The sequence below is a fragment of the Arachis hypogaea genome, chromosome 18, assembly GCF_003086295.3.
Source record: "Arachis hypogaea cultivar Tifrunner chromosome 18, arahy.Tifrunner.gnm2.J5K5, whole genome shotgun sequence".
In the NCBI taxonomy this organism is placed as follows: domain Eukaryota; kingdom Viridiplantae; phylum Streptophyta; class Magnoliopsida; order Fabales; family Fabaceae; genus Arachis; species Arachis hypogaea.
The window spans coordinates 113,041,297-113,056,192 of NC_092053.1; the positions used below are offsets into that span (position 1 = coordinate 113,041,297).

General features: G+C 33.6%; 1 protein-coding gene and 1 pseudogene across 1 annotated transcript; both read left to right on the plus strand.

Annotated features, from left to right (window-relative positions):
* The first annotated feature begins 1,315 nt into the window (after nucleotides 1-1,315).
* On the plus strand, nucleotides 1,316-5,056 carry LOC112772023 (uncharacterized). Its single transcript, XM_025816903.3, has 4 exons — nucleotides 1,316-2,117; nucleotides 2,189-2,270; nucleotides 2,382-2,495; nucleotides 4,877-5,056. Exons 1-2 carry the CDS (start codon nucleotides 1,398-1,400, stop codon nucleotides 2,264-2,266), a joined length of 798 nt encoding a protein of 265 aa, XP_025672688.1. The 5' UTR covers nucleotides 1,316-1,397; the 3' UTR covers nucleotides 2,267-2,270; nucleotides 2,382-2,495; nucleotides 4,877-5,056.
* A 3,370-nt stretch (nucleotides 5,057-8,426) lies between these two features.
* LOC112771611 (mediator of RNA polymerase II transcription subunit 14-like) lies at nucleotides 8,427-13,680 on the plus strand (annotated as a pseudogene).
* The last annotated feature ends 1,216 nt before the right edge of the window (nucleotides 13,681-14,896 follow it).

Below are 14,896 nucleotides of genomic sequence, written 5' to 3' on the forward strand. Positions count from 1 at the left end.
ATCCTTCTCTATGAGCCTCATACTTCTTCAACTCTACTTGAATTTGTTTCGAACTAAGGTGTTGATTTTCTCCTTATTGATCCTATTGGATTTCCTTGATTCAAGGGTTATCTTTGAAGTTGTCAATTGAATTGTGTCTAGAAAACTTCATTGCTTGAGCATCCTTGTTTATCTGGAATTGGATACATTCTCTCAAATCTATGAGTACTATCCTTGACAATTGTCTCTCCGTTCTAAATATTGTATTCTTCTGAGTAGACTCGAGAATTGTTTGATATCACGTGCGACTTGTAGACGTAGTAGCGCGATGCGTTAGTTCTTTAAGACGCGATATGTGTATATGGAAGATGAAACGGTAGGTGTACAACGTTATGAGTTGCGAGTGTTTTGTTCCTTGCGAACGGGTTTGCGGTTGTTAGGCTTATGATTGGCTATGAGGTTGTAAAGTGCTTGATGGAGTTGGAAAGTTGAAGCTTGGAGGTTGATATGAGATTAGTGTGTGGATGTTGAGCATGTCGTTGTAACTTCATCCTGTTTTATAACCTTCAATGCCTTGCCTTACCATCACATGTTTGACCCATGCCACCTTTTGCATTGAGCCTGTCTTGTAATGTTTGCTTTGCAACCATACTCCTACCTTTGTATCCTTATGCATATGATAATCCAAGTATTTGAAAACCGTATATATGTTTATATGTTGAGATATTTTTACTTCTTCCTTAAATGTGTTCAAGGGTGAACTGTTATGAGATTTCTTTCGTTTTGTATCAATTTTCGAGGACGAAAATTTTTATAAGGTGGGTAGAATGTAAGACCCAGAATCTTTGAAAAGTCTTATTATGATCAAATCTCAAATCATATGGTTATTTATAGCCTTAATTTCAGAAATTATTTTATTAAAGGTAATTAAGGCAAGTTTTGATTTATTGGATTTGAGATAAGTTATGATTATTATCCAATTTTACAATTATTGGATTATTTTCTATATTTAAAGTATAAGGTTGATAGTTATGAAATAATAAGGATTTTATATGATTTGGATTAGATAAGTAATATTTTAAATATTACTATTACTATTTTGGAAAAATGAAGACATTAATTATATTATTTCTAATTTTTAGATTTGGGCATTTTATTGAAAATAATTTGCGAAAGTGAGGAACAAATAGTATCTTCTATATATAATTAGGGATGGATTTAATTGAGTTTCAATTACTATATTATTCCCAATTTTATGCGAAATTACCATAATGCCCCTAACCCTAATTATTTTGAAAAAGAAATGAAACCCTAAAACCCTACCCGGTAACCCGTTGCTCCCCCATGCCTCGGCAGCCACAACACACACGGTTTTCTTCCTCTCTTTCCATGAAAAGGGAAGGAGCAGAGGCAGAAAAATGAAATTGAGGGAGGAGGGGAGAGAGAGGAACGCCGTCGCACATCCAAGGGTGGAGATCGAGAGAGAGCAAGCCGTGCCACTGCCACCACGGGTTGCCGTCGTTAACGCCCAGTCGTCTCTACCTTTTTATCACGAAACAAGGAGCCCAGAGGAAAGAAAGGGGCGGCGCCACCGCCAGGGCTCACTGCCGTCGCAGTTGCCGTCGCCCCTTGCTACTGCCACCAACGCCGATCATCCTTGCGCAGCGTCACAGGCAGAACCGCGACCTGGAGAGAGCGCGAGCCACAGCCACCGATGGAGAAGGAGGAGCGCGCGCGGAGAAGGTGAAGCCACCGCTGTCGCCGGCACCTCCAGCCCGCGTCGCCGCCGAGCGCGCCATAACCTCTGCCGCCGCCAATCTGATTTGCTCTGCCACCGTGCCGTTGAGGAGAAGGCCATCCAGTCACACCGAATAGGTGAGACAGAGAGATCTACGGCTGAGCCGGAGTTCAGCCACCGTGTCCAGCCGCACTTGCGTCGCCGGTGCCGCCTTGATCGGAACTACCGCCGTCAAAAAGGGGTTTCAGGCCGCCGCGAGTGTCGCTGCCGGAGAAGAGAGCTGCATCTCTGTGATTCTGACCACCAGGGATGGTCCTGTGACTTCCGGAATTGCTGCCGGAGCTCCGGGCTGAGCTTCTGCCACTTGAGACCCTGCTGTCGTCGCCGGAAAAGTTTGCCGGTAAAGGTTTTAATTGAGGTTTCTGCCTTTTTGGATTTCGAGAAGGTTTTAATGCTGCGTGATTTTTATAGTTGATCCACCGGAGCTTCTGGCCGCCGCCGGAGCTGTTACCGGGCCTGTTCGAAATTGCAGCTGCTTCGTTTCGCTAGTTCAGTAAGTAATTATGTTTCGAAAAGCCTTGCGTTAGTATTCGGTTGTGTTCGTTAATGAATATGAGTTTTGGTAACGTGTGGTCGAGTCCTGATTATTATATGTTGCGACTAGAGTTGCTATGGTTATTGCAAAAGTGGCTGGGAGCTGAGGTTTTGGTTACCGTCAGTTCGGGTTGAGGCGGAAAGGACTCTGTGAGGCGTTTGGGTTATGGAATTGCGTTTTGAGGTAGGAGCGCTTTCCAAAAACTATGTTTTGTGTATTGGAATTATTACATATGGATACTGGTGTGAGATATTGTGTATTTGGTGATTGTATCTACCTTATGTATTATTTGATTGACTCGAATGACTATGGATGTTGGTTTGGCTGAATTGTTGTGCGGCTTTGTGAAACGTAATGTATGAAGTTGATTCTTTAAAGATTTGAAATATGAGTTTAATCCGTTGAGGATTGGTTTGAATTGAGTCAATTATTTTGATGATGTGAAAGATAGAATACTCTTGAAATTCAGCTTGGGTTGCTTTAATTGATTTGGTTTTGATAAACGATTTATTGCTGAACCGATTCTTTAAAGCTTTGGAAATGAGTTAAATCGGTTGATATTGAGTTGATTTTGAAATAGTTTTATTGAGATATGCCACTGAGGCGACTGTTGGATTTAGCTTGCTTTGAATTGATTTCTGGTTTTGAGCTGTTGAAAAGGAATGAGAAACGGTTTAGTTGGGACCCGAACCGGGTGACAAAAGTCCAAGTTTTAGGGGAGGTGCTGCCGAAATTTCTACAAAATCCTAGTCTTGTTTGAAAAGTTATTTAAAAAGGATTGGATTTGAGAAGTTGTATTATTTGATTTATTAAGAGAATATTTATATTTTCAAGCTTAATTTATTTAGTGAACTTTATGCCTTGAGTTTGACTTATTTAGAAATGAACTATTTTTACCGTTTGAATCACTGAAGGAAAGAATGATGCTCTAATACTGATTTCAATATAAAAATAAGCTTTTAGTGATTTCAAAGGAATCTAGACTTTTGATTGAGTAATTAAATTTGAGGCATTTTGGAAGAGTTAGAAAAATGTGCTCCAAAAAGAAACCTGAAAGTCGTTTGATTCAAATGAATCGGTTCCTTTTCAAATGAGTTGATTTTTGGACCGGATTGGAACTTGTGATTTTGTATGGTCGGTTTCATAATAAATTCAATTTTATTTACTTGAACCAAGAATCCATGATTTTAAGAGTTTCAATGAATTTTAAGGAATTGATATAGGTTGACTTTCCCTAAAGACTTGGGACTCTGTCGAGAAACTTTTGTTATAAAATCCCATTGTTGTATGGGTGATTTTGAATACTTTGAAATAAATCCTTAACTTTCCATGGTTTTGGAAGTTTTGGAAAGAGAATGCCGAGAGTGGCTTTGTTTTAAAAAGAGAACTCACTTTGAGTAAATTTGGCTTATGAGCCTGAGATGATTTGAGAAACGAGATTTCTAAAGCCAAGGCTGAAAAGAGTTGAAACTTGATTTCAAAGTGAAACAATTTGAGAAAAAGTGATTTATGGCTTAAATGCCGGTTTTATGAATTTGATGATGTTGAATGGTGGAAGTGCTGTTTTGTTATGGGCCGGAATGGCTGTGTATGATTATGAATATTGGCTGGTTCTGGATTGAACCACGAGCCGGAATGGCTGTGTATGATATTGATTTATGGCTGATTGTTGAATGAGTTATGGGCCGTATGGATGTTGATCCATGATTGGGACTGAATGAATATATGCTTGAGATACCTGGGTAGTAGCAAGGGTTGTGGTTCGTCCCACTTGCTCTAGGTTAGAGACTGTGACGCCTGGGTAGTAGCGGTAGTAGTGGTGATTCCACTCGCTCCAGGTTGAGCTTTTAAACACCCGCCTGAGTAGTAGCCGCAGTAGTGGTTATTCCACTGGCTCTGAGTTGAGCGGGTAGTAGCAATGGGGTTGTAGCTCAAACCTACTTGCTCCGCGATGGGTGTTTCTGTCCATGGTTAGCTACCAGGACATGTCGGGTTGGCTATATAACCGACAGATGATATCATCAGCCACTAGGGACAGGCATGCATCATATGCATCTATGTGACATTGTTTGGGTGTGCATATTATACTTGATTTGCCTATGTGATTAATTGCTAATTGTTCTACTTGCAATAACTGTTTGTTTGTGCTTGCATCTTCCTATTTGTGTTTGCTACTGGGACTCTGTTGGACTGTGGTGATTGGTTGATGGTTGGATTGTTTGGGCCTAGGGCCGTGGTTGAAATGAGATGGACCGATGGTTGGTTTCGATTTTGTGTGTTTCTGGTTTGAAAAAAAAATATGAAAGGCTATTTTGGTTCAGCATAGATAAATCTTTTGAAAGGCTTTTGAGTTTTTGAGAATTGAACGGTTCCTCTTTCAGAAAAGATTTCCGACTTTACTTTCAATGTAAACCGTTGTTTTTGAAAAGAGGCATGAGACGGTTATTAATCACTGGTACGGTTTATCTTCATGTATCCTATTACAGTAATTTCCAAAAACCCTCTACTGAGAACCCTTTCGAGGATGATGTTCTCATCCCTCCCCTATATTTTTCCCCTTTCAGGATATGGGCGCAGAAGTTACGAAGAGCTTATTTAATTGTTGTTGTGATACTTTGTATTGTTTTAGTTATGGTTTATTGTATCCTCGCCTTTATCTTGATATAATCTGTAAGAGGGATAGGAATTGTATTGATTATTGCTTGTAATATTATATATATATATATATATGGATGTACTCGTTATGAGTTGTTGTAAGTTGTATGGCATTTATGGATGTACGTTATCGAACGAAAGTATTTTTGGGAGCGGTATTGCGATTTAAAGTTTTAAACAGGCTCACATTTTAGTATTAATTAGTATAAGTGTCGTCGTAATGTCCGAGCTATCAGAGTCGCACAGCCGGAAGCGTGAGCTTTGGTAGTTAGGGTGTTATAGTAATGAACCTAAGTCGGATTTGAGACCCTAACAATGGATTTTAGTTGATCTTGTTTGCATTGAGGTCTTACTAGGCCCAAATATACCTTGGACTAATATTTTAAGTCATTGTTATAGCAAATATTATACTATTTAATATTATAACACTTAGTATATATAAAAGTTAAATATATTTATAAGATATTTTTTAATTCAAATTAAAAAAATTAATTATCTCTTTTTTAGTTTTAAATATTATTTTATAATGTAACGAAAAAGTGAAAATAACAATAATTACTCATAATTAAAAGGGTAAAAAACGTAAACAAGCCAAGGGCCAAACAATTTTACACAAATAAGCCAAAGCAAAATCTGATTCATCAATCAACCAAAGCACATTTAAATGTAGTTCGAACCTACCTGTTTCAAACTCAATTTTCATGTAATTCGAACCATGCTGTTTTGAATTACACCTTGATAACAAAAAAAACATAATTCGAATTGAGCTGATTCGAATTACACAGGAACATGTAATTCGAATCAAGCTGATTCGAACTTCTCTCATGCACGCCATGCAACGTAATTCGAATTGGCTTAATTCGAATTACTTCAAATGTATTTCGAACCAGGCTAAAGGAGCAGAGTTGTATATATATGTTGTTCCAAATCATGATATTGTACTTTGAAAATGGCTGTTCAGGGTTTATTTCAGTTACTAGCATATTTTTTTAATAAATTTATTTAAATTATACTACAAAAAATATTTTATTCTATACAAAATAATTTAAAAAATGGCTTAAAAGATGTTAGGAGTACTATAAAAATTTGTAATGTGACTTAGGATATTAAAGAAATACTCTACATAGTCAATAATAATTTAAAAATTAAAATAAATATAGTTATAACCAGTATTTATCTAAATTACTAGAATATTACAAACTTTTATAGTACTCCTAACATTTTTAAGCTATTTTTTAAAAATGATTTTGCATAGAAAATGGCTTAAAATGGCTTAAAATGCCCTTTATTCTATGCAAAATAATTTTAAAAAAATGGCTTAAAAAATGTTAGGAGTACTATAAAAATTTGTAATGTCCTAATGACTTAGGACATTAAAGAAATACTCTACATAATCAATAATAATTTAAAAATTAAAATAAATATAGTTATAACCAGTATTTACCTAAATTACTAGAATATTACAAACTTTTATAGTATTGCTAACATTTTTTAAGCCATTTTTTTTAAAAATGTTTTGCATAGAATAAAGGGCATTTTAAGCCATTTTAAGTCATTTTCTATGCAAAATAATTTTAAAAAAATGGCTTAAAAAATATATGGAGTACTATAAAAGTTTGTAATATTCTAGTAATTTAGGTAAATACTGGTTATAACTATATTTATTTTAATTTTTAAATTATTATTGACTATGTAGAGTATTTCTTTAATGTCCTAAGTCATTAGGACATTATAAATTTTTATAGTACTCCTAACATCTTTTAAGCCATTTTTTAAAATTATTTTGTATAGAATAAAATATTTTTTGTGGTATAATTTAAATAAATTTATTAAAAAAAAATTTATGAGCTATTAAAAATGGGCAAAAGAGTATTGTATGAAATTCGAATTGATAGCTCATTAATATTTTAAAAAAGTCTCGTAATTAAATATTTTGTTAGCTTTTTTTAATGCATGAAATCAAATATATATTTTTTTAATTTTTAAATTATTAATTTTTTTAATCAATTATTAATTTTTAATAAAAAAATGGGCAGAATTAAATAATGAATAATTCGAATCTGGCCAATTCGAATTACTATGTGCAGAGTGTGTGAGTGTAATTCGAATAAGGTTGATTCGAATTATAGTGTGTCTGCGTGTGTGAGTAATTCGAATCAATTACATGTAATTTTAGTTCGAAATATACTGATTCGAACTATATAGTAACGTGAATTGGTGGATTCATGAATCAGTTTTCCATTTGGCTTATTTGTGTAAAATTTAGTTCTCTTTGGCTTATTATAGTATTTTACCCTAATTAAAATAGATAATCTTAATATATACATGACACTATATATATCAAGGATTATTATATATGATATATAATTTTTTTCTTTTCTGTAATGACTATTTATATAATTTATTAAACAATTTTTTCATCTTAATATTTAATAAATTTAATATATAAAATATTATTTAACATACAAAATAAGTAATTTAAGTCATTATCTAGGATAATAAGTATAATAGTGCAAATACTTATTTATTTATTAGTAGCAAAAAAATATGTAAATAATATAAATTGATATTTTTTTTAGTATAAAAGCAATAATAAAAGTTATGAATTAAGTTAATTACATAATTAAAAAATTATGAAGAATTTCTTAAATAATAATAAAAAAGAAGATCACTATTTTTACATATTACAAAATTTATGAAAAAAAAATTGGATAATAAATCAATCATCAATAGATTATACATTAATTCTGTCAAAAAAATAAATAATTAATACATTAGATATTATTATTTTCGTACTAATATATATATATATATATATCGATTATTAAGTTTATAATTAATTTTTAATCTAATTTTTGGTAATTAAAATTTAAATGATTGAAATTATTAAATGCTCAATATTTTGTATCGAACTAATTTATTTTTTTTATTGAAATTAAAAAAATGAGTTATTAATCAATTCTAAATTTAAATTTAAATTTGAATAAGAAAATAAAAAAAATTTTAAATTTTATCTCGTTAACCAAAATTAATTTCAAGATAAGAAATTACTTTTTACATCATATATATTGTAAAATAGTATGGTCATTTACTATTTTTTAATAGTAAATATTGTCAAATAAAATAGTGTAAGAAATTAGAAAAAAAATGTATTTACAAGTTTAAAAAATATTAATTTATTTTTTAATAGAATAAATTATATTTTGATTAACAAAAGTTGTTATTGGTTTTTCTTCATACTAACTAATATTTAACGATGGTGTTTCGATACACTATGTTACTAAGAAATATTAATCGATCGATCTAATAACTTTTGTAATGACATAAATTTATGAATTTAAAAATTTAGAAATTATTTCATAAAATGTAAAGTTTTAACAAGTAACAATATTTATCATATTATTTTGATTTCAAGAATAAATATAACACCAACAAATAAAATTGTCCAAGTAAATTTCAACAAAACAAAAGTTCATCATCCTCAAGTTCCTCAGCAAGACCCAGCAGCGCATGATCCGCCTCAATGTGCTCTCCAAGTGGTGCCAATAGGTTACCCCGCCAAAAATCAAATCTTGCTATTTTTTCTTGCATAGCACTAATCTTCATTCAATCCATTGGTCTCTACAAATTCCAAAACTTTGTGTATTTGGGAGATACATAATTGATAATGAATAGAATTAAGGGGTGGTTTCGGGCACTGGTTGAGCTGAAAACTAAAAGCTGTCATAAATCAGGGAAAGGAAGTTTTTTCTTTGTTTCTTTCTTTGTTGGATGGGATGTGCTTATAGGTTTTTTTGCTTTGTAGGTTCCTTTGATAAAGCACTGCCAGAAGCTGGCTTCGACTGTTTCAAATCACGATATGTGTTTTACTCAAGCTGCGGATTCTTTGTTTTTTATGCACGAGGGGCTTCAGCAAGCCCGTGCTCCGGTTTATGATGTGCCCTCTGCCATTGACATTCTCTTAACGGGGAGTTACCAGCGGTTGCCTAAATGTATAGAGGATGTTGGTACTCAGTATACCTTGAATGAAGAACAGCAAAAGCCTGCTTTGAAGAAGCTGGACGCGCTTGTGCGGTCGAAATTGCTAGAAGTTTCTCTTCCGAAGGAAATTTCCGAGATAAAAGTTTCGGATGGTACGGCATTGATTAAGGTGGATGGAGAGTTTAAGGTTTTAGTGACTCTTGGTTACAGGGGACACTTGTGCATGTGGAGGATATTACATTTGGAGCTGCTTGTTGGTGAGAAGAATAAACCTATCAAACTGGAATTAATGCGGCGCCATGTTCTCGGGGATGATCTAGAGAGACGAATGGCGGCAGCAGAAAATCCATTTTCAATATTGTACTCGGTTCTTCACGATCTATGTGTTTCACTTGTTATGGATACTGTCATCAGGCAAGTGCAAGCTCTTCGACAGGGAAGATGGAAAGATGCAATTCGATTTGAGCTCATATCCGATGGTGGAATGGGTCATGCGGCAGGTTCCAGTTCCATGCAGAACCCTGATGGGGAATCTGATTCATACAGTCCTCGAACTCCTGGTTTAAAAATCATATACTGGCTGGAGTTCGATAAAAATGCTGGCATGTCTGACTCAGGTGCATGCCCATTCATAAAAATTGAACCTGGGCCAGATCTTCAGATAAAGTGCATACACAGCAATTTTGTCATAGATCCACTAACAGGCAAGGAGGCAGAGTTTTTCTTGGACCAGAGTTGTATTGATGTTGAGAGGTTGCTGTTAAGAGCTATTAGCTGCAACCAGTATACTCGTCTACTGGAAATTAAAAGAGAACTGGGAAAAAATAACCACGTCTGTCGAGCAGCAGATGATGATGTACTCCAGTTTCACTTGGGTGGACCTGATGTTGAATATAAACAGGTTAGTGTACATTTGTTAGGGAACATTTGGAGTATCAATTTGATATGCTACATCAGGCAATTTTTTTTTTTTTGTTTCTTTTGGGTTTTGGCATATGTGGTTTGATGCTTCTTGTTTGGTATCACCCCAATTTGGGGTTTTCCTTTGTTAACATTCTTGTAACTTTCGAGAACTATATCGTGAATTACGGATATTTGACTATTTTCGTATTTTGCCACCATAAGTACTTCTCATCATTCTTGCATGGACTATCTGTAGCTAGATCCTGATATCTTCTGTCTGTTATGTATGTATGTATGTATGTGTGTGTGTGTGGAATTTCCGCTGCTTGGTAAATACTTTGCTGCTGAACACTTTTGACATGTAGTTAATTTTCCAGTAAACACAGTTGGCCTTTAAATTTTGCAAGCTATGATACAATTTGTGGCTGAATTTGTGATACCCTTTTACAAATCTTGTAATATTATATCCTACCTCTTTCCCATTCAACCATTCATTAAATTTTAAAAGATGAAGCTGCTTTTGTCTGTAGAAGGATGATAAATGCTTCAGGAAGGAATCTGAAGGGTATGAGGTGTTGCGTGTGCATGCCTATGCCTCATGTTTTTTTACTCTTGGAGTTAATATCAGGTACCTTACTTTTCTAAGATGCTTTTTCCTAATATCTTAGGCATTTGAGTTTAGTTTCTCAAATTTATGTCCCTGTTATGTTATTCAGAAATGGCCGTTTCCTTCTTCAATCATCAAAAAACATAGTTGCTTCTTCAGCATTGTTAGAATGTGAAGAAGCTTTGAATCAGGGATCTATGACTGCAGCTGATGTATTTGTAAGCTTGAGAAGCAAAAGTTTATTGCACTTGTTTGCATCTATCGGAAGAGTCTTAGGGCTAGTGGTATATTTCCCTGTTTTCATTCCTTTTATTGTTAAAAGAAAAAGACAAATTCCCAAACTATTTTGGACTGAATTTAAGTTGGTTATTCAGAAATGACTTACCTAATTATGGCGTTTCCAGACTGTGGGAGCTCTTATTTCCTGACGATGGAACTTGATAAGGATTTTAAACCTTTGTTTAAGCTGTTAGAGACTCAGCCAGATTCTTCTGGAAAAGATACTTTATTTGGTGTCCTTAATCAGGTGCTGCGGGTCAAAAGAATTGATATAGGACAGCTGCAGGCACTTGAAGATGAAATGAATTTAAGCCTGGTTGACTGGGGAAAATTACACTCTCTTTTGCCCAATGCTGCTTGTCCAAATCAAGAATCTGTATGTGAGTTTCTTTCTGATATTCGACTTGAGAGTTCCATACAGAATGCAAAAGGTCATCCTTCAGGTTTTTCATCACTTGTTGATGAAGTGTTTGGACTCGAGAAAGGTTCTTCTGCATCTCCATTCTCTGTTCAAAATCATGGATCGCTACCTTCACATTATGGTTCTGTCCCAATGAATCTCCATAGTCTAAAAGCTGGGACCCCATCTCCAAAGTGAGAAGGAGGCATGCAAATATCTCAGGTTAACAATGTAACAAAACCTTCAGGTGTTACAAACCACAATAGTGATTCCATGTTCTCATCAGGCAATGTGAAGGGCCCAGTTCAATCCAATTCTGTTGGATCAATTTCCACAGGACAAGGAAGGAGCGCAGCTGGGAAAAGGTTATTTGTTTCAAATTCTGAACAGGATCTGGCTTCTCTTAAATCTCCACATTCAGTTGACCTTGTGTCCTCAACTGCTATGGATGAAGATCAACTTAGAGTACTGAGTGATTCCTCTAATGATGGTTTAGGTGGAAGTTGGTCATCTCGACTATTATCTCCTCCTCTACCAACTAGTTCTCGCATATCTGTACCTAATTCCAAACCTAATGGACCTCAAGCTAAATCACTCAAGGCTGCTGGAGCCAATTCATGTGCTTCAACTCCCGTATGTAAGATACATTTTTTGTTTCTTCTGTTCATCTTTATCATGTAATGTATTTGCATGCTGTTATATATATTACCTAAAAACACACATCGCTGCCAAAATGACTCTCTGCAGCCCAGGCAATGGAATCCACAGGCAATGAAGATGTTATACCCAAACACGATAAAAGATCTCGGAAGAGAACAGCTTCAGATATGTTGAATTTTATTCCATATCTTCAGGGTCTTGAAAACAACTCAGCAATTTGCAAGAGGAGAAAGATTTTGGATTCATCTGGCTCTCAACTGTCTTTGCCACAAGGGGTTGTACCTACTGAAATGATATCTAGGGCTGAAGGATACAGCTATGGAAGTTTGATTGCAGAAGCAAATAAAGGGAATGCCCCATCTAGCATTTATATAGCAGCCCTGCTTCATGTGGTCAGGCACTGTTCACTTTGCATTAAGCATGCTAGGCTGACGAGCCAAATGGATTCATTAGATATCTCATACGTTTAAGAAGTGGGTTTAAGAAGTGCATCCTCTAACATTTGGTTCCGACTTCCATTTGCCAGGGGTGATTCATGGCAACATATATGCTTGCGACTTGGCAGACCTGGTTGCATGCATTGGGATGTTAAAATAAATGATCAGCATTTCAGGGATTTATGGGAGCTTCAGAAAGGGAGCAGTGCTACACCATGGGGATCAGGTGTTCGAATCGCCAATACGGCTGACATTGATTCACACATACATTATGATCCAGATGGTGTTGTTTTGAGCTATCAGTCAGTTGAGGTAGATAGTATAAAGAAACTAGTGGCTGATATACAAAGGCTTGCTAATGCAAGAACTTTTGCCCTTGGCATGCGGCAATTGCTTGGGGTAAGAGCTGATGAGAAGTCAGAAGAGACAAGTTCTGATGCCAAAGTATCGGGTACAAAGTTTGCTTCAGACACTGCGGAGAAAGTTACAGAACATATGAGAAAAGCATTCAAGATTGAGGCAGTTGGACTGATGAGCTTGTGGTTTAGTTTTGGTTCAGCTGTCCTTGCTCGTTTTGTTGTTGAGTGGGAATCTGGTAAAGAGGGGTGCACAATGCATGTATCTCCAGACCAACTTTGGCCCCATACTAAGGTAGGTTTGTTTTTCGTGAACTGATTTCTGTTTGTTTCTTTCCTTTGACTACAGCTGGTCGATTTCTTACATACTCTGATTACTTATGCTACTTATTGAGTGACATTAATGTGGAGCATCTTTCTTGTGCTTTGTTGGCTGATTTTTGCAGTATGAACTAGAAAATGCTTGAAATTAGTTTATTTATCAGCTTCCTTTCTTTTAACTTGCAATGCTTAAATGGCATCTGTTTTCTGCTATTTCAGTGGTGATAAAAAAAACCAGTTACTTCACTGGTTTCAGAAACATGTGAAATTGTATTTGTGTAGATACAACAATATCATTTGATCGGAATATTTTTTATGCTTTTACTTTGTAGTTTGTACAGTTTCTAGAAGATTTCATAAATGGAGCTGAAGTTTCATCGCTTTTGGATTGCATTCGGCTGACTGCGGGTCCCTTGCATGCTCTGGCTGCTGCAACCAGGCCAGCTCGAGCTGGTCCTGTTACAGTTGCAGCTGCTCTATCTTCCATACCTGAACACACTGGTTATATACAACCACAAGGACTTCTTGGTCTTTGTTGTGCTCCGCGGTCCGTATTGGATACGAATCATGTACAGGAAACAGTTTGCTGTTGACATGAGTTGCTATGCCGGTGATCAGGTGTGGTTGCAGCCTGCAACACCGCCTAAAGTAAATAATTATTCTATTTAATATATATTTAAAAGTATTTTTTTGTTGTATGAGAAAAATTATATATATGTTACATTGCATTTTATTCACTTATATAATTTATTAAGATAAAATTATGCAATTAACTTTTTTAAACATTAGTTATTTATTTTGCATGCAATTTAGTAGACCCAGTTATGTAAAATATTTTTGTTGCCATATTATTTGATGAACCAAAGAAAAGAAAATGTTATTTAAAAAAATTAATAATATATTTTTAATAATATTATTAATATAAAATAATAAATTTTAAATGTTCTTTTAAATAGTATATATTATTTAAAATAATATAAGTACTCCAAGTAATATATTTAAAATATAGTAAAGTAACATATTTTAATAAAAAAATATGTTATTAAAAAATTATATCAAACATTTTTTATATGAATTTTTTTTATTAAATTTTTTTCTCTTTTGCAAGAACAATTAAAATATCATCAAGATATGATAAAAGATTACATAAATATTTAACTTTATTTTTAATTTGGTTAGAATTTGATCAATCATAAATATGACATATATATATATATATTGGAGTCCTATAATATAAATTATTTAACATAACCTACCTTATCATATATATTCATATATTATATATATGAATATATGAAAGATAAATATATAAAATATTTAAAATATAGATCTTGTGAAAAACGATTTTGACAAACAAATGTATCATGTGAAAAAAATCAATACTAATTTTTTTATTTTTTTATTAGCCTTTTTTTAAACAGATTAATTAGATATATAACACATTTAATTGATTTTATCTTTTTACTAGTTGCCGAATAGACACGGTAGTGTTTGTTCTACCATTTTTCTAGAGTTTAAAAAATTAATTTTTTTATTTTTAGTTTTAGAATTATAAATTTAATATTAATAATTAAAAATAAATTATAAAAAGATAAAATATTTTAAGTTATTTAATATGTAAAATATATAAAATAAATAATTTAAATTAAAAAAATAAAATTAAAAAAATAAGTTATTATTATGTGAACAAAATCAATATAAAAATTGACTAATATTATTGAAAGATTACTTATTTATAAATGTTATTAAATTTATTTATTTTCTCAATTCTATTCAATTAGAAACAAATTTAAAAATTTATATACAAAATCCATCCATATGAAAACACTATTTATATACGAAATACTTCTAAAATCTGTATAAAAATATAATTATTATTAATTAATTGTATGTTTAAATTATTTCTCTTTTATCAAACTAAAAAAAAGCATATTGATTCACTGGCAAAACATTAGTGTCAAAATAGTGTTTATTTAATTTGTTTA